This window comes from Lytechinus pictus, chromosome 14 (assembly GCF_037042905.1).
Source record: "Lytechinus pictus isolate F3 Inbred chromosome 14, Lp3.0, whole genome shotgun sequence".
Lineage (NCBI taxonomy): Eukaryota > Metazoa > Echinodermata > Echinoidea > Temnopleuroida > Toxopneustidae > Lytechinus > Lytechinus pictus.
In genome coordinates, this window is record NC_087258.1 from 23,860,604 (window position 1) to 23,886,578 (window position 25,975).

Consider the following 25,975-nt stretch of genomic DNA (forward strand, 5'->3'; position numbering starts at 1 on the left):
GAAATTGCCCCTAAAATTTGCCTCAAAGTGGAAATAAGATTGCCCCTTAAAAATGAAAATTATTTCCCACCCTGCTATGATCCATGATCCTCCAGGTCCCGTTGCATAAAAGTTACTATTATGGTAACTTGGCCATCCAATGGTAACTACCATGGTAACGCTGTTCACCAACCAATCAAAATCAAGGATTCCATGCAAGTTACCATTGGCAGGCAAAGTTACTTTTTTGCAACGGGGCCCTGATGCGACTTTATAGTAAACCTTTATGGGGTTTTTATACATGTACAGAATACATCCCTTTTTTTGGAACTGCCATAATTGCTTGCCTTATTTATTAACTGAAATATGTATGAGTACATACATGTATATAGTACAGTATCTACATGTGTAAAGTGCATTTATTTTCATTTTGGTGGGGTGGGGATTTCAGGGCCCCGTCTTACAAAGAGTCGCGAATTGATCTGATCAATCGCAACTATGGACGGCCAGCAACGTCAACATGTATTATGCATGTGTGTTCAAAATATTTTCTAGCTATGATGCATATTCATGCATTATTGTTTTCTTAAAAATTCACTGTGCTTCTCTTTGTTTACAAACGACATTGTGCAAATTTCCAGTAAAAAAATTATGACACTGATGGATTTCCATACAGTTACGATTGATAAGATCGATTGTAACTCTTTGTAAGACGGGCCTCAGATGTGACCAGTTGCAAGTCTATACTACATTGTACTTCCATACTTGCAATCTGAAATTTTATTTACTTTGCATCTATCTGTCTGAAATTGATTCAAAATTCCAATGATAAAAATATTAAATGTAGGAGAAATTATAATAAAGATCAAAAGATGAAGAATAACATAAAAAATAGCACAAGGACAAAATCAGAGGTGTTGGTTGTCTCGGAAATGAGAGATAATTTTGAAAATCTCATGTTTACATTCTATTTTATGATATATATTGTACTTCAAAATTTAATTGATATTTATTGCACTTTATAGTATATGTGTATTTTTATACAAAACTAATATATATTCATAAATATAAGGAACCTCAGGCCTCTGAACTTGCCATCTATAACTTTGATGTTTAATTGATATTCCTATTTGTGTAGATACCTGCAATATATGAAGTATGTATTTGAATGATTGTGCACCTGGGAAGACAGGGAATAATTTTGCTTTACAAATTTGAATACCGGTAGCATTTTTGGTCATCAGAAAAAAGCTCTCAACTATTAAGTAATGTACAGTCCTATGTAAAAACATGCTGTACAAAAGACTTTATGCATAGCAGTCTTTCAAAAAATGTGGAGCAAATTGTGATGCGATACCAGGAAATCCCTGGAAGATATGGCATAATAAAGCTCACATACATGCATATATTTTGAGTACCAAGTCAATGGCATGTTATGAGACAAAAAAATATCACAGAGGAAGAACATATATTTATCATGATTCCTGGGCCTTTGCAATAAGTCCGGGGTTCGATCCCCGGCCGCGGCACCTAAGCCTGTGAGCAAGGCATTTACTGGGCAATGCTCTTATCCTGCTTTCAAATAAATGGAAATGCTATAGGCATTATTGGTAACTTGGTGTGCACTTGTTTAAAAAAAATAATTAAAAAAGATGTGTAGTGTGGACCAACCAGTCTTAAAAAGTAAGCACAAATTGTGATTCAATTAAAGCTCATGTAAACTAGTGGTAGTAAGCTTATTAATCTGCCACTGAATGAATATGTGACCTGCCACCCCAAAACCAACAATAAGTCGACCAAAATGAATATTGAGATTATTATTGAGCTTAATAATTCACTTTCTAAGCTTTAAATTGAAATATAATGTTAAAATTGACCAACAATAACCATTACAAGTGCTTGATTGATTGTGGAGGAAATACAGCAAGAGCTTTAAAAAAAATGAGAAAACAAGGTTTGAAGTTCAGTGTTCACTCAAGCATGAGATGTGCATACTGTGTAATCTCAGTGGAACTTCTTAGCAGTCCAAAAAAAGTAGTGTCCAAGAAGCTCTTTCATCTTTTCTTTTCTTCAACTTCACGACTTCAAATTTTCACAGTACGAAGAAGAATTGCTCTTTCAGATAAGCTATTTTTTTATTTTGTGTTTTTGGAGGCTAAATTATACTATTTTGGCTATTTACAGAGAAGCTTACCTGGCGACTTATTGGTGGTTTTGGGTGGTAGGTAACATATACTGAAGTAAACTATATATCTACCTTTATTTAAAGAAAAATGTTTGAGATCATCTGAAAGTTTACTTATGATTTACGAGAAGTTTAATCCTGTTCTGAAAGGTGCCAAATGCTAATATGACTGCTTCTAATGAAATAAATAGCCAGGCTTAAAAAAATGTATTCTTATGAAAGTAAAACCCATGCAAATCTGGTTTGTTCATAATATTTTTTGTTAAATATGTAAAAAAGTATGTTGAATTTTTACTTTCTTGATCTTGTTGGTTTTGTATTTTATTGGGATTTCTAAAGTTGTTTTTCTGACAGACTTTTATGGTTATCTGATTGTTGATCTCACTTTCGAACAAAATGTCTTTTACAGGTTTTTTAGAATAGGTTATGTTGCTTTAAATCGACGGTCATCTATAGCAATCATTAATGTTTAAAATAAGGTGCAGTGTCTCATACACGTATGTTAATAATTATTGCATAGTATTCCATAAAGATAAGCATGCTTGATTTAAATAATAAACATGCTATTCAGCATTTTCCTAAACACTAAAAACACAAGTATCTAATGCCTGACAAGTAATTCTATAATGCATTAATTTCAAGTGGCAATCGCACAAACATGTACATAGTTTTTATTAAATCAAATGTACTTTTTATACTTAAATGAATTGTATCTCATATTTTGTACAGGATATGTATGTATTTTGAAGCCTGTAATTAGTTCACAGAAGCTGAACTCAAGTTATTGATCCAATTCAATTTTTACAAGAATATTCCAAATGTCATTTGACTTCAACTCTTGAGGAGTTATGGAGACTGATTTCTTGATAATATCTTTTGAAATTTATTCATTTTACAAAAGAATTGTACAGTTCAGATCTTCAAAATAAACGATCTTAAGTGACTTATTTATATATAAAGATTTTTCCTACTTTTTCAAATTATATTGTTCTAGAAGATGTCGAATGGTGTCTTGCTTTATGCCTAGAATGTTAGTATATTTTATAGTTCTAGGTTTCTCTTTTGATAATGTTGACTTTTTGGGTTGCCATATATAAACTGTTGATTTAATGATTTTGATGACATCTAAGAAGGCAATATTGATTATACATTTCATTAGAATAAATTTGAAATATTTTGTTTATATTTATAAAAATGCAGATTTTGGTGTTATGTATGTAAAGTTAGTTAGTACAACTGTTGTGCTATCTTTTGGCTTTAAAAAGAGTAATTGTGTGAGAGGTCATTTAAAATGACAAGTCTTACAAAGCACATGCAGATTTTTAACCAATTACATATCTTTCAAGGATTGGTTGATTACTTGCATCGAATGGTTAGAACTAAATGTCCTATATTCAAATTGTTTTATTTTTCATGTTTTACATCAGTATGTTAATATTTAGTAAAGAATGTATTTTTCTGAAATCAGCAACTATTTGTACATTTTCAATTAAAGTATTTATTTGAAAATAGCCATATTTGTTTTTCAATTGTTTTCTATTTCAATTTTGTTTTCTATTTCTATTGTTTTCTATTTCCATGACGGGAAAAAGCATACATACATGTACATGTACCATGCAATGCACTACCATTACTTGTTTTATTTAGGCTAGTTAATTTTTAGTTTTGAGAGACCAAAATGAAACTGTACCATTATCTGACAAGAGACTTGTAACCCCAAAACAACAATATTATATCAATCTCCTTATCTCTTGTCAGTTGCTAGTTCATTTCATCAGATATTCTCTCATTTCACAAGGTCAAGGGTTCAAATCCCATCGCAGCTAACCCAATCCCAGTGCATGAGCAGAAATAATTGTGAAATGGCTTTATTATATACTTTTCAATCATCCGATATCACACTGCTGGTTAGATTGTCTACATGTATGTAAAACACACGTAGGGGAGCATTTCATCAACATTTTTGTCCGCCAAAATGATGTCTGAAATGACGACTCTCCTTGATTTTGATTTGCTGATAGTTCCGATGGTAACTGTCGGGTAAAACATACTTTGTCTGATAAAATGTTCAAACAAGTCCTTTCATGAAAATGCTCCCCAAGGCCATGAATTAAAGTAATAGTAAATGTATGAGATTTTCTAGACTTCAGCTGATTACTGATATTTCAATTCACGGGTTGTTACTAACCCATTCTGCTTTCAGCATATTTTTCTTTCTCCCCCACCCACCCTCTTTTTTTTTCATTACAGAAGCACAACATCTACATGTCTTTCTTTTGCTATTTTGCATACAACTTAATAATATCCATGGATAACAAGTGTTCTATGACAAGATGAAAAAAAATTTATTTCAGATTAATATCACCAGAATATCCACCAATAAATACATTAAAGTATCAAATTATAAACTTGAAGCTTTTTATAATAAAATATGAATTTCAAATATATAAAAGTAGAAATAGTTCATACCGATTCAATCAATATACATGTATAATGAAATATTTGATTTTAATATTTCAAATTAGTATTCAAATACTTAATATAAAATGAAAGACAAGATTAAGATTTTTATATCAATCACAGAAGTATGGAAATGTTAAATCAAAATACACACAATTGCCAAGTTAGTACAAGAAATATAAAGGTAAAAAAGTAATAGGAAATACAGAGGACTATGCGCAACTTCACATTCATAACTGCCAAATCGCCCCTAAAATTAGACAAAAGGAATGCTTTGGGGCAACTATTGTATTCTAAACTTTCCCTTATATCTGCCACAAACAATATTAAAGAACAACATAGGAAATCATTATTCTACATACAGCACAATGAGATGTGCTTTAACAGCATAGCTGCATCGTTGAGCAAAAAAAATAGTCTGAAGTTTTCACAAAACATGTATGCCCAACACCAATGATATGCAAATGAGAGAGTAGATGCTGTCACTCACTCAGTATTCCATATTATTTCATGATATGAAATATAAAATATTTCGATTTTTGCAGATTTGCCAATAAGGAATCATCTTCATGAATTACGATAGGTTGCATAATTTGCAATGCCACATATTCAAGGAGAAATAATTAAACATTGTTACACACGGGGAAAAAAGTTTGATATTTCATGTAATACAACAAAAAAGAAAAAGTGAGTAATCAGTCCCCTCATTTCCATATTGACCAGAATGCGCATATATCTGTTCTGTGAAATTAAGCAAAACTTCATAACTTTCTTATATTCAATCCGATTTTGGAGAATTTGTCAGCATTATGCACATCTGATTTTTCTCTTTTCATTCAAATAAACTTTTTGCTGGGGTGAACTTGCCATTTAATAATAATAAATATTAATATAGGATTTGTATAGCGCACATATCCACCTCGGCTTAGCTAGTCTACCGATTCCGGTGCGCACAGCTTTTTGAGGAATTATTTCCTGCCGGTACCCATTTACCTCACCTGGGTTGAGTGCAGCACAATGGAGGGTGAATTTTTTTGCTGAAGGAAAACACGCCATGACTTGGAATCGAACCTACATCCTTCAGATTGAAAGATGAGAGTCTTAACCACTAGACCACAACGCCCCCATTTAAGGTACTGGCATATATATGAACAGGATATGAAACAGAATCATATGCACATGTTGAGTTAATACTACAGTAAAAATATATTCATTTATTTTTTGCACGTAGCATTACTAATAGAAAATCAAAGTACTTTAGTATCATACATTGTACAGTGTATATATGGATTAGCATAGGAAATACATAAGGGGCAACGGGCGATTTTGCCCTGATTGCCAAAATTGCCACTGAAAATTCCTCCACAATGCATGCTTGGGGGAAACCATTCTTTCTAGAGTCACCCAAAGATTTGACACAAACAATATTCAAGATTATTTAAAAAAATCAATATTCTAACTATGGCAGAAAGATGATATTTGAATTAAATGAATAATTGCATGTAGCCCTTAACCCTAAAAGGACTGAGCTATTTGAGATGTATTGAGGACTGGGGGGGGGGCATGATGCCCCCCCCCCCCTTCTGATCTCTGCCTCCGTTCATGGGAAATTTGGAACGCACATTCTTTACCACAAAAACTACAACCTATCTGTAGTATAAAAAAAATTCTGAAAATATTTTTTGTTTATTATGAATAAAATATGCAAATCATGGCCCCCCCCCCCAGTCCTTTTAGGGTTAGATTTAAAAAAAAAATATCCCCAAAATTCCACAATCGCCCCAATGTGGAAAAAAAAGAAACCCCTGAGAAATAAAAAAAATTATTTCCTGCCCTGATATGGAAGAACTGTATATTCATAGATCATACAACATTTTGATTAAAAATAAGACAGTTGAAACTTCCACGATTGCAAAGTCATCATCTCAAGACTGAACCATTCAATATCTAACAACATTTTTGAACTTGTATTTGAAGCAAATGTGTAATATAATGTGGCAATAATATTGTTTGAGTTGTAAAGAAATATCGAGTTCATATTTATGCTTGTATGTTATCGCTTTAATATCACAAACTTTAGTACTGTTATTCCTACTCTTAAAAAAAAAAAGAATTTCCCAAACTAAAGATTTGATGCATCTACATATTGATATTTTATTTTGATCGCATCCAATCAAAATATGTAATATGTAAGTTGAAATCACCAAATTTAACCAATATGACTCACATCTAAGCAATTTAAGCAACATGCGTTACTGAATGAATATGAAAGGCAGGGTTTCAAACCAAAATTAAATGAATAACGTTCAATGAGCCATGCCATTTTTTCATAAAAATATTTCCTGGATACAAATAGTATGTACCATTCAGGTTTGTTTGGTCAATTGCCTTTTCACACTGATATACGGACTAGCCATGCAAATTCCTTGACAGCAATTTTCTTTCATCTTTACTTGGCAGGTCTTATCTTGATTCCCGTTACTATGGAAACCCTGTAACACTAGTACTGAATGCTGATTTGACATCTAAAGGCGACCGCACACCTTACGACTGGTCTGCGACCCGATTTTAGAATAAAATGTAGTAGAATTTGATGCTAATATTGAGACTTGGAATATCTTACTGTGTAATGTTCTAAATCATCGTACGAATACCTATGATAAAATCTGTGACTATGGTATCACCCTTCTTAGAATAAAAGCGAATTTAATATCTAGTCGTAATGACGTCATAGCAGTCGTCCGATTGGCTACGATTTGAAACTAATTTGGCCTTTACTAAAAAATAAAGGCTTGCAAACTTTCAAAATGGTTATAATATTATTCTTTCAATTAATTTCTACCTCAAATAAAATGATATGTTCCATTCACATCTTCAGAAAATGAGCAAAATGCGATTTGTTCCAAAATCGGATCGCGAACAGTCGTAAGGTGTGCGGTGGCCTTTAAACAACCCAAAGGCCAGAATTCACAAAGATGAATAGCAAACCATGGTATTGAATCCACCAAACCGTGGTTTCAAACCATGGTTTATGCAGATTTCATCCTCAACACTTTTTCAGCACGCATACTGAAAAAGAGTCCAATAATGAATGCACACTTTTTGCCATTTGAGCTAAATTAATTCTTGTTGCTAAGGTTACTGTAATAATGAGTCTAGTCATTATGTAAATCAATAAAAACAACAGACACATTAATGATGTAACCTTGAATAGTAAAAAAAAAACAATTAATTTTGTGCACTGTGCTAAAAGTGCACATTAATTACTGGACGTTTTCTCAATGTAAAGGTTGAATCAAGTGTATTTAATCACTTATTACATGTAGTTTTTAAACTTATTTTTTTGTAATAAGTAATTGATCCAATGTCACATTTTGTTTTTTATTATTATCATGATTAAAGACTGCTTTTATACAGTCAGGATTCTGCATCCTTAGAATTTTTTTTCTTGTACAAATAAATACCAAACTACTGCTACTACTACTACTCAATTCAAGAAATTTTCATAAACCTTGATTTTAAACCATGGAATCAAAACTACCTTTGTGAATTTGGGCCTTTGAGACTAAACCTACAACGCTTCACGCAATCTCTGTAGATTTCTCCTGTTCCCTTCTTTCAACTGATGCTTTAGGTCCCTGAACTTATTCTCCAACCACTCTTCCGATCTATCAAGGTCACGTTGGTGGAACGTCGCCTCCTCAATCTCATCAAGTAAATCGTCCTCTGGTATACCAAAGTCCTCTATATGCTGCAATAACAGAGAGGAAAATTTAGATCTGATTAATCCCCCCTAACAGTTTTCTCTACAAATCTGTAACGCGAAAAGCTGGCCTTATTTAGTTTATTAGAGCAAAGGTTTAGTTTTGTGCAAAAATTAGAATAATTAATTAGTTATGAGACGTTTCATAGAATTTGATTACAGAGTTTTGTAGATTATGTCTCGGGTAATCCGTGTGCCGATTTTCATTGACGGCAGAGATCTTAAGTAGGATGAATCAGCGCCCCCCCAGTCTTGACCCTAAGAAGACAGGGGGGGGCTGATTCAGCCACCTCGACATTTTTCGCGATAAATCTGCCACGCAAATTTTTTTACCGCGTCGCTCGCTGAATTTTTACTTTCAAGTCTCGCGCAAATTTTGAGATCAAGATTGTGATCCCCGGGTACGCAGTTCTGAAATTACGCAACATTTTGTAAGTGCATGCAGACCCAAAATTGTACAAAAACGTGAAATTGTGTACAAATCCAAGCAAATAGTGTTTTCCGCCAAAATTCACAAATGCATCATTATTTTTCCTTTTACTGATTAAAATCAATTAATTCCATCTTGTTTATGGTCAAAATAAAGTCCACAACAATTTCCATTGAAGAAACAATAAAAAACACTTGAAAAACAAAGGAATACATATACAATTTTGAGAAAAATAAAACACATACAAAAATAAATAAAAAAAATAAATAAATAAAAGTACATTTGATCAGATTCCTATAAAGAGTTTGTGAACCAAAAATTAGCATTTTAGGGGCTGTATTTATTTGATTAAAGCATACTTTTGATTTTATGCATAAATCAGCATAAAAATAGCAATGAGATTTTTCACATAATTTGATCTTATAGTTTTGTAGATTATGCCACGGGTAACGTACGTGCAAAATTTTGTCGCAATCGCGCGAGAGACAGAGATAATACCGAGTTTTCATAGTCCTAGTTAAGGGGAAGTGGTGACACCGCTCGTTCAGTATCGCGTTCGTACAATAATGAAAACATTTTTTATTTCAGTCGACGTACCCGTACCAGGCCACAGCATAGACCAGCGTGATAGCGAATGGTCCATGAGCAGATGCTCGGCTGGAGGATCAGGCGTAGCACCACGCCACGAACCGGTGGGATGACTTGAGGTTGCGTCATATTATTGTCATCAAATTTGGTACCCACAGGCAAAATGTAGGCTGGGTCATTGTCGCCATGATAATTGTATTCATTTGTCAAATTTCTGTGTGAGCTGTATATATCGCAATGACGGATGACGCGGTGGATGTGCTTGGCCGCGCGACCCGCCAAGCATCTCTAGTTTTATTTATTTTTCACATAAAACACATAAACAATATCAACTTACACTTTTATATTTCTTACAGGAATGCTAAGAAAGGGCATGCAAGGATTGAAATTATCTTTAAAACAGCATACATTCCATAATGCTCTATGAAATATTGACATAAATTCAATAATAGTTTGGTTTGCCTGTGAAGCAATCCGACCATTGCAATGGAATTATATAATTATACATACCTCTCTCAACTTTTTTATGATAGCTGTCTTTCTGCTAACTGCCAGTTTAACGGCGAATGAGAATCTTGGCTTGGTGTAGCCAGTGCTAGGGGGCCTTGCAGAGTGGGGTATGTGTCCTGAAAGAGAATGGATTGAAATCTTGCTAACAATATATTTAAAAAAAACCCTACACACAATATTTTGACAATACTGAGCATTCCCATGCGTCACAAGCAGTCATATTGAAGCGGAACACAACAACAGGTAACCTGTGCACCAGATCATAAAACAATGCTTTACCATGGTTTGATGAGCAAGTTTATATTGTTTAGTCCTCCAATGTGAATGAAGAATGACGTAACTGGGAAAAAAAAAAGATAAATGCCCCTAAATGTTTGCTGTGACAGAAAAATTAAAAAATAAGAAGCCTCAAGATCTTTCTTCCTTGTGCATGTGGTGGAGACTAAACGCTATAGTCATGCACAAGCACAATACACATAAAGCGTTGTGGTGTAGCGGTTCTGACTCTTGCCTTGCAATCAGAGGGTCATGTGTTCAAATCCCACCATGGCCTAGCATCGTTTGGCAAGGCGTCAATCCACAATTTGCCACTCTCCCCCAAGGTGTTGAATGGGTATCCAGTAGGATGTAAAAGCCTATGTCGTATGCCTAGCAAATGAGTCTTGGAACTCTTATTGGAATGCTCCCCAGGGAGTGGAAAAGGTGCATACATTGTATGCGGGCATGCCAGAATCCGATGACTGGGGTAATAATATATCTGTTAAGCGCTTAGAGACGTTGTTTCGATGTATTAAGCGCTATATAAAAGTGGAATATTATTATTATAAGACGGATATCAAGGGTCGATCGGATCTATGTGGTGTTGCAAGAAAATTGCAATTGATCGCAAAAATAAAACCAATTGAAAGTCATGCATTTCATTGCAAATTTGCATACTCAAAATGTGCTTTACATGGGCAGCGCCCCCCCCCCCAAAAAAAAAAATATATATACAGTGCGTCCAACAAAAAAACGAAACCGAGATTTAGCGATGATTTATCATAACTTAATCATAAATACAATAGACAAATGACCTATCAATGTAAAGCTTAAAATCTCTTCTTTCATCTGATATTACTTAGATTATTCCTCATTCACGCATGAGTGAGCAAAAACAATTTGAAGAAAGGTTACCAAAAACTCATTTGGCGGGGGGGGGGTATCTGAATTTCAAAAAGAAAATCACATGCCTATAAAGTTCAATATCTGCTCTTTTATTTGATACCTTAATCACAAAAGATGGTCAAGAAGTAAGAAAGTTATGGTCCCTCGAAACAATGCTTGTATTTCCATAATTTCATTAAATAAACGTGTTTTCACCGGTTTCCCACAGAAGCTATCGCACGGTTAACAAAAGACTTAATGCATGGCTGATCGTCAACAAAACGGAGTGTCGAGTGAGTTTGAACGCTAGCCTGTAAAACCTCTTCATTTTATGAAATTAATGACATTCAAGCCTTATTTGAAATAAACAGAACTTTGTTATTTCTTGACCATTTTCTAAAATTGAGGTATCAAAATAAAGAGCAGATATTGAACTTTTAAAAAATGTGGTTTTCTTTTTGAAACCCAGATACAGCCCGCCAAATGAATTTTTGGTATCCCCTCTTCAAATTGTTTTTGCTCACTCATGCGTGAATGAGAAATAATCTAAGTAATTTCGGATGAAAGAGGAGATTCTAAGCTTCACAATGGTAGGTCATTTGTCTATTGTATTTGTGATTAAGTTATTATAAATCATCGATAAATCTCGGTTTCATTTTTTGTGGGACGCACTGTATATTGTATTTTTATGATCTGCTTCTTGCATCAAAGAGTATAAAATTATTTCCATTTGTTAAAAATTGATCTATCACTTGTAAAATAGCATCTTAAATATGCAATTGATTGCAAATATTTTCTTGCAACACCCCCTATAAGTGTCTTGTGCTTAACCCTATCTAGGCCGGGGTATTTTGGGAGTTCATATGGCCGGGGGGGGGGGGGACTCCCAGCCCCCCCTTGAGATCTCGGCCGTCGACCGCGCCTAAAATTGGCACGCGGGTTGCCTAGGACGTAATTTACAAAATTGTATAGTAATTCATTTCATGCGAATCGCTATTAAAGGAGAATGAAACCCTTGAAACCAGCTGAATCCATATCAAAGAGAAAAATCAAAGAAACATATTGTTGAAAGTTTGAGGAAGATTGAATGAATAATAAGAAAGTTATGAGCATTTGAATATTGAGATCACTAATGCCATGTAGATCCTCCCATTGGCAATGCGACCAAGATCTGTGATGTCACACACGTACAACTCCCTCATTACTTTAGTACTTATTTCACTTATATTCTCACTTTTATAGAGTCTATCACAAGGTGAGGTGTTCTCTTTATGAGAGGACAAGTACAGATGTTTCACAACATTATATCATTGATGGATCGTTTGTCATATGATTAGAATGAGCAAAAAGAGATGTTTTGGGGTATATTTTCAGTGTCCAAAAGGGGAGAGTTGTTCATCTGTGACATCATAGATCTTGGTCACATTGCCAATGGGAGGATCTCCATAGCATTAGTGATCTCAACATTCAAATGCTCATAACTCTTCTAATGCTAGTCCTATTTTACTCAAACTTTTGTTGATCTTATTCTTTGATTTTTCTGCTTTCACAAAAGCTAACTTGCTCCAAGAGTGTCATTCTCCTTTAAGTGATTATGCTAATTTATGCATACGGTAATTAGTATGCAAAATCATACTTTTTCCTCTAACTCCCTAAATAAAGCTCCAAATGTTCTACTTTTTGGTATAGAAACTCTTTGTGGTGTTCTTAGCAAGTGTACATGAAAAAATTGCAATATCAAATCATTTTATTATGTATTATATTGTTTTTTGCAATTTCTTATGTATTTCTCTGTTTTTTTTTACCTTTTGTTTTTCATTGTTTTTTCAATGAAATTTGTTGGGGACTCTTCTGAGATCATACAAAGCAAAAAATAAATACATTTAGACCAGCAAAACTAAAAATAATCATACATTTATGAATTTTGGTTGAAAACACAATTTGCATTGACTTTGTACACAAAACCACGTTTTTGAGCAATTTTTGGTCTGACATGCACTTACATAATGTTGCATAATTTCGGAACCACGTACCCGGGTGACGCAAAATTGGTCTCAAAAGTTGCGCAAGACTTGAAAGTAAAAAGTCAGCAAGCGTCGCGGTCAAAAAAATTCGCGCGGCGAAAATATCGCGCGATTCGTTGAGGGGGGCCTCCGAGGCCCCCCCCCCGGCCTAGATAGGGTTAAGATATAGACCAATGATCTATTGATTCATTCAGGAGCTTTAAAAGAAAACATGAAGGAAATCACTGTCAGTCAAGGAGAAGGAAGAAAAATGTGAATTCAAGAATGAAGGTCGGCAGGTTTACCTATTAGTCGGTCAGGTTATGGCAAACAAACTTCTTATGAGTAACCAAGGTTCAGGGATGTCACTTATGATTGAAAGGAAGTATGGAATTCAACAAAAATCCATTTCATGCAAAATGAAAGTCTTTTCTATGAAAGAAAAAAAAAGATTCCTACATGTTTCTGGAAAGTGGCATCCACGATGGTTTCAAATTTTCTTTGCAGATTTGGCCACAACATTTTAATCTTTTTTTTGGGGGGGAGGGGCTTTTACAAATTAAACTAGACTCAATTCCACTGGTAGGATCCCTACTAACAGTCCACCTACCATCGAAAATGACCAGGCGTCCAAATCTTGGATTGATGGCAGCGAATGCATCGTAATCCCGAAGGCTGATGCCCTCGTAAAGCTTTTTAGAGTAGGCGTCGAGGGGTTTGGTATTGTAGAAGATGGTCTCGCCGTAGTCACCTTGCCCAAGATCAGGGTTCATGTACACCACCATTGTAAATTCATCCTTTAAAGGTAAAAAAACAAAATAAACATTGAGATTAAACATGAAGAGGTGTTGAGGTTCAGTGGTTAAGTCTCTGGGCTGTGAACCACAAGGTCCGAAGTTCAACCCTAACACAGCACTCGTGTCCATTGGCAATTCGTTTATCTATGTTTGCCACTCTCCACCCAGGTGTAGTTAATGGGTACCCGGTAGGATGAAATTCCTTGAATGCTAGTGCGTCCGATCAGGGTAGCGTGCTGATAAGAGTAGCTGTGATAAAGTGTAGTATTCAACTCTTAGAAACATTGTATTAAGTGCTATACAAAAATATCACATCATTATTATTGTTATTAACATATATGCCAGTAATTGTGGTAATGATCTAAAATGAAATCAAACAGAATCCAATTATGGACTGACCACCTGCATTATTATGTAGCCTATCATAAGACAATATGAGCACTAAATTTACATATCTAATAATTGGATATCAAAAAGCTCCAACAAAGATGATCTCTTGAAATTTTCAGCCCATTTCATACTTGATAACGAGTTAATATTAAACAAGATTTAACTTTACAGATATTTCATTGCAATCCAGCACCCGATCAAAATAAATTTTGATGTAAGAACTGTAAACTTATCCCAGAAAACACACTGTTAGATTATATCATTCACATCACAACTGCTTAATAGGGCACATGCATTCCTACATGTATAATCTAGTAATGAGTTGGAATTCTGACATGTAGTGTGGGGGGGATTTATCAAAACTAAAGGTAGGCTTTCAAATCTTGCAATTTTGAAAAAGTATACATTCATCATCTTTCACCTGATGACTTTCATACCTCCCATTCCTCGCAGTCTTCATGAAGTCTCGTGTGATCTCCAGAGCGAACGATGTTGAGGGAGACATCGTAAGGAAACCATGCCCTCTGCTTTCCAGTGGCATGGGTAGCGACCTGCGAAAGAACGTCCCAAGTACTGCTCTTTTGGAAATCAAACTCCTGTGACAGGAAAGAAAAGAAGAAGTTCTCGTGATTATTTCACAACTGAAGTTTGCTCTAGGGCCCCTTGTGTTAAAGCAACTAAGATGGTAACTTTACCATCCAATGACCTACGATGACAATTATGCCCACTGGCCAATCAACATCAAGGATTCCAATGAAATGAAGGCTTCTATTGGCACCCCAAAACCAACAATAAGTCAACCAAAAATGAATTTTGAGATATTTATTGAGCTTGATTTAAGCATATTCTAAGCTTTATTAAAAATGACATACAACTTTCCAAAATTGATCAACAAAACAAGTACTTGATTGAATGTAGAAGAGATTCAGAGAGAGATTCAAATAATAAGGAGAAAAAATATTTGAAGTTTCACTCAAGCATGAGATATCTCTATGGGACTATCAAGCTGTGCACAAAAAAATTGTGAACCAAACACTTCTGTATCTCATCTTGAGTTTACAATTTCAAATTTTGACAGTATGAAGGAGAAAAATTACTCTATCAGTCAAGTTGGTTTTTTAATTAAAGACCAATTATATTAATCGCTAGAGGGTATTCATTTGTCTCGCAATCTACTATGGTCAACAAGGAAATTCGTGATCACTCTTGCAAAAAGTGTTCACTAGCTTACAAGTGCACCAGCTTTCGAGTGCCACTGCAACTCTTTATCAAGTGACGAAAATTATCTGATAACGTAGTCTATTTATACCAGTCCCCAGGACCGTACACACGACTGGTATAAATAGACTACGTTATCAGATAATTTTCGTCACTTGATAAAGAGTTGCAGCGGCACTCGAAAGCTCGTGAACTTGTAAGCTAGTGAACACTTTTTGCGAGAGTGATCACGAACTTCCTTGTTGACCATAGTAGATTGCGAGACAAATGAATACCCTCTAGCGATTATTTCAGTCCGCAATAATGAACCTATTTAGTACCAATTATATTTTTAGCAATTTACAGAGAACCTTCACAGGTGACTTGTTTTGTGGTTTAGGGTGGCTGGTCATTGAAATGCTACTTGAAATGTATCATGATCACCTGGACTTACGTCAAAGTTTTTAAGCCATGCCACATTGTCAGACAGCTCATACTGCTCCAGATTATAGCCTTGAGAATTGGTAATTGGGTATGACAACAGGTACGACCGAAGTGCCTCCAGGTGAACTCCCTCAAAGACACCATCATAGATTTTCACCTTCCTGTAAGCATAAGTAAAGACAAAAGGGCAATCCACAGGGTAGCGGACAAGGTACCGAAATAAGAAATCTGCCTCATATGTGAATTGTTGATTTATCACGAACCTAACTTTATAGACATTAAAATATTATTCCACATTCTTTCAAACTGAATGATTTTTTTGCTGTTTGTTTCTGATTTCAGATATTTCTCTTGAGATCTCAAACCTCCATTAAACTTCCATATATGGGACTGGGAAAAATCACTTAAGAAGGGAAAGTAAACTCTCAGAGCATGCCCCCTCTAGGGTCCGCCAAGGCACTGGCCAATTAACCCGTTGCCTACTGGAGCCGGCTGGTCCCTATACTAAGCCAATGGGAATTACAGAGTTGTCAATGGGTTAACAGACCCATACCCCCTGCCTGCCATTTTCCACTTCAAGACAAACCTGCCATTCCGCCTGCATGCAGCCTGCCATGATAGTCCTCCTCATTAATTGTACTGATGTCCAACCTTTTCCAATACAGATTAACTTAATCAGTATATGTAGGGGCATCGTGGTCTAGTGGTTATGCCTCTTGTCTTTCAATCTGAGGGATGTGGGTTCGATTCCCAGCCATGGTGTGTTTTCCTTCAGCAAGAAATTTACCCACATTGTGCTGCACTTAACCCAGGTGAGGTAAATGGGTACCCAGTAGGAATAAATTCCTCGATTGCTTGGACGCCTGTAGGCAGCATGGCTGAAGCCGGGGTAATAGCAATAACATTATCATGTATGCACTTTGAGCACTCCTCGGAATGGATATGTGTGCATTAGATATATCGTTATTATTATTAATATATATTTTCACACCAGAGTGTACAAAACTTAGTTAAGAGCGTTTCTCTTATTACCCAAAATTCTAATCAAATTTGGTAAGCAAGATAATTTCCTGAATACTAACCTGCCTTCAGTATCAGTAAACTGTCTAGTAAGGTGATTGTCAAGACTAAGCTGTCCTACAGAGTCAGATAGATGAGGAAAGGACTGCTTCAACAGTTGTTCCTTCTGTTCCTCTAATTCCTATTGAACAAAAAAAAAACACCATAGATGTCTTGTGACATGTTTTTATTTATTTTAGCTATCATCTCATCATCATCATCATCAATTTCAGTTAGCATTTTCCCTCATAAGAAGGGTTAGTTACTGACTCCTGTGCAATCAAAATCCTTTGGAAGTGCCTAGAGATGTTACATGCCCATACATGACATGTGCCGACGAAAAACAATGATGTAGTGCTGCAAGTCAGGCGCCATGTTCGGGTTCGGTTCGGTTCGGCAAGGTTCGGCAGAAATTTGCCGAACATTGGTTCGGTTCGGGGTTCGGTAATGATAGACTGATAAAGCTATAGTTCATTCAGGTATACGTAGCGTACCGGTAGACAATTTGTACTTGATTGACTGCATGTGCTCGCGTGTACCTCTGTCACATCAAACCATTTTATCTCTATCTTGTTGACATGAAACTATGAAAGTTATAGCGCTCAACGAATCAACTGTTATCTCGAATTTGATTATCTGATGACAGATTAATTGGGTAACTCACAGTTCTAAAATGGCGACTCTTCCATACCTGGACCACACTTTGGATACTTGCCAAATTAACTACGCTCGCACTCGTACCAGTACCAGCTAGGCCAGCGCATGCAGTCCCCTTGTAGCGGGACTCTGAGCTCATGAATATTTATATATACAGTCCGGCCAAACGTGATTGGCAATTGCATCACATACGAGGCGGCCAGCGCCAGTGCAGTGCACTGAACTGTAGGCATAGTAGGGCCAGGGGCGTGTCGAAGAAAGCGTGCTTATGTAATGCGCCTTTCGCTAATTGGCTCGATGGGTGAACTAAAACACCAATCGCATGTCGCTGATTGTCGCATCGGCACATACAGCCACGTGCTTTGTCTGCTCGCGAAACTCAGCTCACTGATTGAAGAGCAATTCCCGAGATTTCTATGATTTCATTGGTCAGATTTCATTCGACCATGAACATACAGACCAAGTGGGATGCAAAGTTTTATGACTGTAATGGGACAGGGGGAGTAGAGTGATCATCGAATTGTTTATGGTTAATTTTAGAAGTTGATAAGAAAGGAAAACAAAAGTAAAGATTGGGGGTCATTTTCCCCCAAGAGATGAATGTTTCCGCATGGCTTTATCTTCATTCAACTTGTCAACGAGGGGAAGGGGATCTTGCTATATGCTATACCGTAATCATTCATGAGTATTTGATTTTTATTTTCATCTGATTGTTAATAATAAAAAAGATAACTTCACCTCATCTCATTTCTATATTATTTGTTTTGCGTCTCTCCTTTCCATCTCTAACAGTCACTCACTTTATTTCCCACTTTCACTTGATCTCTTGTTTTCAAAACTCTTTACTTCTCTCTAAAATCATGAAAACTAGACAGTAGCGAGCCGACACCTCAATAATAATGTCAATCACCTCAATCAGATCTTTATTCTCCGCCGCAACAATACACGAGTTACGATCTTAATCACATCGTATCGTAATTCGTAATATTAATGGTACTTCATCTTTCACTTTCAGTTTATTGAGCTCGTTCATTCAAAATACTTTGAAGATTTTCAAACAAGAATCTTGTTCGCCACCTAAAAACAACAATATTTTAGATAATTAGATTTAACCAATGAACACTCATACAGTTTTGGTTTTCTTTACCATGCTTCGGCGATTCGGCCACAGAGCGAGAGATGATGAAAGCCAGTAAAATGATTATAGCGCAAGCTCGCGCAACATCATTCATCGGATCTCCTTTCTTAATCAGGGCCGTAAAAACCACAATGTCAACATGAAAATGAAAACAAAATCTAGTAACCGCAAAATATGCGCATACTTCCAACATAAAATTGCAAAGAAGATTCAATAGAGAATGCGCAAATATAATGATTAGAAAGGGTGTAAACTTATAAATTTATTAGCTGAAAGCCGTTTTTTTTTTTTTTTTGCCGAACTTCCGAACCAAGTCTTAGTGTTCGGTTCAGTTCTGTTCGGTTCGGAAGTGCCATGTTCGGCGAACTACCGTTCGGTTCGGCTGTTCGGCTACAGCACTACAATGATGCATCTTCCCAACAAAGTCAGAAAGGCAAATGAAAGGGAATATACATGTATGTAAGTCAACAGAATCACAGATTAATGCATGATCGATCAGTACATGTTTTGACATTGATTTGAGGTGCTAGCGATTTGAAATCACTCAGAGATACCTTTACAAATGATGTCTTACTCTTCTGGAAGACACATAAATAACTCACCTTCCCAACAAAGTCAGGAGGATACATGAGGGGACAGCGATTTCTAAGGTACTTTCCTTTTCATGAATTAGCCGGTTGGGATATTGGATCCCAACCGCCAAAACCGCTTCAGGTTCTGAAACAAAACAAAAACCTGTCTTGACCAAAGTTTACCCAGGATAAAGTAAAATTGTTGACTGTACCTGCCAGTCTTTGCAAGCAGCCTCAAATTTCTCTTTTGAAGTTGTGAGCTGTATAGACACACTGAGGAGATCCTCCAAGTACCCCATGGAAGGAGGACGATAGAGGGTCGGTATCGACGCATCCCAGAAGACAACACGCCCAGGATGTGGTCTCACCGTCAAGACAATGTCATACTTTGATCTGGCATAGAAGATAAAGAAAAATTCTACAGTCAAGAATTGAATTGACTTTATCAAAGGGGAATAACCCATGTAAAGTTGCTGTAAAATTCAAAACAAAACTAAGAGTTCTAAGCAGAGACGGAAGAACTGATAAACAAGATCAAGGAACAAGTAAGAGCTGATTAAACAAGGTTTCACTGTCAGGACAATGTCATTCTTCGATCTAGCTTGGAAGAAAAAGAAAAACTGCTGCGTTCATGAATTGAATAAATTTATCAAAGGGGAATATAACCCATGTGAAGTTGCTATAAAAGTCAAAAGAAAAACCTAGAGAAGCAGGGAGGGATAAGCTGATAAACAATATATAAAGTAATGCTATAGTCACAGATACCTTGACAAACACCATACAAACGATTTCATACTTATTGCCATGCATAACAACTGTTAGGCAATAGTAAAGGTATTTGTGAATGTGACCATACATGTAGGTTGTAGCATAAGATAAAGTAAGATCAAGTTACAAGTAAGAGCTGGTTAAACAAGGTTTCATTGTCAGGACAATGTCTGGCATGGAAGGAAAATTTATCTGAAAAAGGGATCGTCCCATGTGAAGTTGAGCTGTACAAGTCAAAAGAAAAACCTAAATAAGCAGTTCTAGGTAAGAGTTAATAAGAATAAGATCAAATAGTAAAGTAATATGAATGTTAAGTTTTTTTTTATACAGCTCACAACAATTGTATAGCACCCAACATTACTTGTAATTTTTATTAACCTTGCATTACATAAGTACATGGACTATGCCTACAAAAGGAAAGTTTTTCTCTCACACACAGTGCAAGTATCGTTGTGACTAGAGTTGTACAGGAGAGGGCTAAATATTTTCTATAACTAAAAGGCAAACTTTATATCAATTCAAAGCATTCGATAAAACATGTAATCACAAATCCACAGATATGTACAATAATGGGTTAAAAAAGACAGCAGAAAACATAACAAAAGTACAACTTTTGCAAACAAATCTTTTAGTACGGTACTTCTTAGTTTTAGGCCTGTATTTATATTCTAAAGTCTAGTTTAATTTAGACCATGGTCTAACTATGTGCTATTAAAGTTATTGGTAGCCTGAAATATTGAAACATTTGTTTAAATTGTACATTTCTTAAATGTGCTCTTCCTCATGCTTTGATGATGAAGAAAATTATTTTATTCATCATTTCCCGACAGTTATGGATGATACGAGACTCAAACAAGCTGATGAAAAGAATCTTTGGCATTCAAGATTTGTGTTATAATTGGCCAGCCATAGTTAAGCCACAACTTCAGAACAGAGTTTAAATCAAAAATTCAGAATAAGGGCCTAGTAGGAAAAAAACAATCCCTTCAACACTTCTCTACAACATACAGTACTACACTCCCTAAAAGTAAAACCCGATTTTACATGTATTTCAGGAAATAATGATTTAAATTGTTTCTCACCCTTTTGTTCTGTTCTGTAATGACGACACATAGAAGGACATATCTCCATAATCATCCTTTCGCCATTCTGACACAAGGAAGATGCGTAAAGCATATTCTCTCGAATACGGTGAGGACGCAACAACTCTTGGGGCAATGTTATCTCCTCTCCGAAGCACTTCGGACTGAATGGAAAATGGGTAGACGGTGGGACTACTATCGTTTGTAGCATAGCTGATGGCTTCAACCAACCTTTTCCAGGTGCGTGTTTGTGAGAACCATAGGGGATCTAGTCTCCCTGTCCATGGGATACTAGATGCTGCTGAGTTCTGGCAGTCGGTCTGTCCCGTCTCAGTGACCAACGTACAATGCTCGGGTTCATGACCTCTGACCTCCCATCGCACCTGACCCATGACATAGCTTCTGAGGAATGAGATGATCTCTTTTGACAGCAGCGAATCAAAGGCAGTGATCACTCGGTCATCTGGCGGAAGCGATCGCTGGACTACTACATGTTGTCCAAGGTCGTCTTGGGAAGTTGACCAAGAGTCATTGATCATTAACAAGATGAATAATGAGATGAAAACTATCCTCATAGTGAAGCGATCTTCCCACAAGACACTTCAGGAAAACCATCCACATTAAAGGCCACCGAGTCCTGTATTTAAAAGAAAAATAAATAAGTGTGTAATTAGATCAAGCTAAATTGGAGGAAGTAAAACTATTTTGAAAACTTTCTTGATGAAACCAGTGACTTCATGACTCCGAGCAGTAATTATTCACGAATGTCATAGCAAGTCCCTCAAGGCTCAACCACATTTCAAGGTCAATATGCCCACTGCTTTCCAAATATCATGATCGGGAACGACTGTATTTTGGCTTCGATCTCGACATCATTCAAATTCTCAGTCAGACATCGCTTGGCTTCGCCATAATTTTGATATGCCATATGGACCGAAGTTAGCGACCATTTCCAATAATCATGCGAACAAACGAATGGGCTGCAGGCAAATCAATGGTCGCTGACTTACGTCCATATCAAATTTACGGCAAAGCCAAGCGAAGCGATGACTGACCAAGAACTTGAACGATAACGTTGAGATCGGAGCCAAATACAATTACAGGCTCCGTTCCCGATCGTGGTAACTGATATTATGAAAAGCAGTGGGCATATAATAAAGTTTATTGACCTCGAAATGTGACCAAGACAGAGACTTGCAATGACATTTGTGAACAATATCTGGTGGGAAAATTTGCTCGAAGTTGCTGCGAAACTGCATTTGCACTTTTCACTCAGTCAGCCAGCCTGTCTGTAAAAAATCATTACACAAAATTACAGTTTACACTGATGATAATGTCATGTCAGACATTGTCACCATGTCCATGTCCATGCACTACAGTTTTCTTATATTATTTACTTTGACTTCTGAAAAACAAGCTACTGTATTTCTATTTGATTTGTTTTAAAACTAATTGTATTTGGATGTACGTACGGTATGGCCAGATCGCCTAGGCTAGGTCACCCAAGGGTTCATTACATGCCGCCGCGCACAGAAAAATCAAGCCATAGAAGTCGTGTGTTGTGGACCCAAGAAGTGAGATCCCAGCACGCGCGACCCACTAGTTAGAATTCCACTGCCAAACGCGGTTCGTGGTGCGAGGTTAGTATACTAATACTAACCTCGCAATACGTGTGAGTGGGGTCGGGTCAACTTGGACCACGGGACATCTCGGACCGCGGGCCGAGTTGTCCCACCCATTACGAGATTTTTTTTTCACAAATCTGCGTCTATTTTTCTGTCATTTCGTAATTTCTTGTAAAGATTTTCTAGAGATATGGTCTGATGGTAATGTTCTTCACTTTCTATTGCTTTTTTTTTCGCTGAAATAAAAAAAAAGGTGTAATTTTAGGCGTTTTTCGACAGCTCGCGATTCCCATAGGCGCGCGTGTATTAACTGTGTCGGTGCTCGGCTCGGCCCAACTCAACAACTGACTTGATTTTGTGATCATTTCTCCTCAAGTTACCACTTTTATCGCAGAAGGTGGACTTTCTTGTATTCCATTAACTCCATTTTCTCATCACAAGAATAAAATTTGGTGCATTTGCACGATTTTGTTAAAGTTTTTCACCTTTTCTCTCTGGTCGCAAGAAGCGAACAACCGATGAACGGTCCGCTGCTCTTCATCGCAATTCTACGTAGCTCGGCCGCCTAAACTGGCGGGGTGCAGCCGGTGGGATTCAGCCCGAATCCTCAATGGAAGTGGGCATGCACAGTCAAAGAGCTGAGCTTGACTGAGTGAGAGAGTGAACTAGAGCTTGAAGCTTGGCAGTGTCGTATAGGCTCTGCCTTTTTTTTGTAAATATTTATATATATTTTTTCATTTTTTCTATTTTTATTTTCCCTGGTGTAGAGTTTTAAGAGCTTTAATTTAATATACTTCAATTTCTTTGACTGAGTGTGTGACTGTGGTGTGGATGTTTGAGTCACACAAAAAATACTTTTACGAGGGTGGGGGCTCGGGGCGATTTCACTCCTGCCCCCGAAATGTGAAAAAAATATTCGCAGTGTAGATGTGTGGGCATGCCGGGCTGAGGGTAGCCATCAATAATAAATGTTTATTTGGGGGCTTAATTTTTAACTCAAAGTCAAAGAAATTGAAGCATATTGATTATTACAACTTAAAACTCAGCTCTCTACACCAGGGACACTCAATATAAAAAAATAAAATAAAATGAAAAAAGAAATAGGCCTAAAAATAATCAATTTGAAGTTAAAAATTAAGCCCCCAAATAAACATTTATTATTGATGGCTACCCTCAGCCCGGCATGCCCACACATCTACACTGCGAATATTTTTTCACATTTCGGGGGCAGGAGTGAATCGCCCCGAGCCCCCACCCACGTAAAAGTATTTGTTTGTGCGACTCAAACATCCACACCACAGTCAAAGAAATTGAAGTATATTAAATTATTATCTTAAAGCTCTACACCAGGGAAAATAAAAATAGAAAAAATAAAAAAATATATATAAATATTTACAAAAAAAAGGCAGAGCCTATACGACACTGCCAAGCTTCAAACTCTAGTTCACTCTCTCACTCAGTTAAGCTCAGCTCTGTTTGACTGTGCATGCCCACTTCCATTGAGGATTCGGGCTGAATCCCATGCACCCCGCCAGTTTAGGCGGCCGAGCTACGTAGAGTTGCGATGAAGAGCAGCGGACCGTTCATCGGTTGTTCGCTTCTTGCGACCAGAGAGAAAAGGTGAAAAACTTTAACAAAATCGTGCAAATGCACCAAATTTTATTATTGTGATGAGAAAATGGAGTTAATGGAATACAAGAATGTCCATCTTCTGCGATAAAAGTGGTAACTTGAGGAGAAATGATCACAAAATCAAGTCAGTTGTTGAGCGGGGCCGAGCCGAGCACCGACACAGTTAATACACGCGCGCCTATGGGTATCGCGAGCTGTCGAAAAACGCCTAAAATTACACCTTTTTTTTTATTTCAGCGAAAAAAAAAGCAATAGAAAGTGAAGAACATTACCATCAGACCATATCTCTAGAAAATCTTTACAAGAAATTACGAAATGACGGAAAAATAGACGCAAATTTGTGGAAAAAAATCTTGTAAAGGGTGGGACAACTCGGCCCGCGGTCCGAGTTGTCCCGTGGTCCGAGTTATTCCTGATTCGTATGAGTGAGGCTAGGTCTAGGACAAGTGCACTCATCCTACGAACGAGGTTATAATATATAATTATAAGTACATGTACATGCTCATGATGCTATCGGACATTACCCGGTACACGGCCCGGCTCTTCCGGGGAGCCAAGTCTGCATTACCCGCTGGCTTGTCGATTGAGGAGCAGCCTGGCGTGACCACCAGGTTCGATTACAGGCTGAAATTCTATAAGCCGCAGATTAATAAGCACATTTGACTGATGGCCAAGGGTTCCTCGGTTTAAAAATATAATTGAACAATTAAAATTAAATTACAAATACATACGATTGATGAAAACTCACTTCTTACTCAGACAGGTCCGCTTTGCTATTGGCCCTTGCAAATTGCGCCCCCTTCGCTTCAATTCGCAGGGGGAATTCCCGAAGTTCCCGAGGTTCCACGTACGTATACTCGTACTTGGTGGCATGTAGGATTTGATTTGGATTTGAAATCAATAAAATAAACTTGAAACTTGTAGGCCTATGTGCCACTCCAATAAAACGTTACTTTATGGGTCTCTTTGGGGGAGAAAATCCTTTAAATTGGTAATTTGATACACGGGGGGGGGGGGGGGTAGGGGGTTTAACCAACTGGACCCACCTTGGGCTGCCATATATTTATATAGTGAACCCCGCCCCCCTTTTTTTTTGCTTGTAAAAAATGTCTCACTACCAAAGTGACCTCAATTGGTAGCTAGTGAATCCCCCTTTTTTTGTTTTGCTTTTCAAATTTCTCGGTCAAAACCCCTCCTTGGAAAAAAAAGAAAAAAAGGAGAAACCAGATCCTAGATCCGCCCCTGCCCCGGCGACAATCACACCCAGGACCAAAATCCAATTGAAACCAGTTGGATTTCCAACTGGTTTCAATTGGTTTCAATTGGTTTTAACTGGTTTCAATTGGTTTTAACTGGAATTTAACAATTTCCAGTTGAAACCAATTGAAACCAGTTGGGCAACTGGAAATCCTAACTAGAACCAGTTGGGTAACTGAAAATGACTTCCAATTGGAAATGATTTCTAACTGGAACCAGTTGGGCAACTGGAAATCCTAACTGGAACCAGTTGGGTAACTGGAAATGACTTCCAATTGGAAATGATTTCTAACTGG

The 25,975-nt window shown here is 36.9% G+C and overlaps 1 protein-coding gene across 2 annotated transcripts; it reads right to left on the minus strand.

Moving 5' to 3' along the window:
- Positions 1-4,486: 4,486 nt before the first annotated feature.
- LOC129276438 (uncharacterized) lies at positions 4,487-25,230 on the minus strand. 2 transcript variants are annotated; one of them, XM_064109454.1, is made up of 9 exons: positions 25,171-25,230; positions 21,166-21,802; positions 19,528-19,708; positions 16,972-17,090; positions 15,900-16,050; positions 14,686-14,844; positions 13,672-13,858; positions 9,916-10,031; positions 4,487-8,375 (listed from the first exon to the last, which is right to left on the minus strand). In XM_064109454.1, the coding sequence occupies exons 2-9, from the start codon at positions 21,738-21,740 to the stop codon at positions 8,196-8,198; spliced, it is 1,668 nt and encodes a 555-aa protein (XP_063965524.1). In that variant the 5' UTR covers positions 21,741-21,802; positions 25,171-25,230; the 3' UTR covers positions 4,487-8,195. The 2 variants fall into 2 exon arrangements, with proteins under 2 accessions (XP_063965524.1, XP_063965525.1); XM_064109455.1 differs by lacking the exon at positions 25,171-25,230 and adding an exon at positions 22,638-22,657.
- Positions 25,231-25,975: the final 745 nt, after the last annotated feature.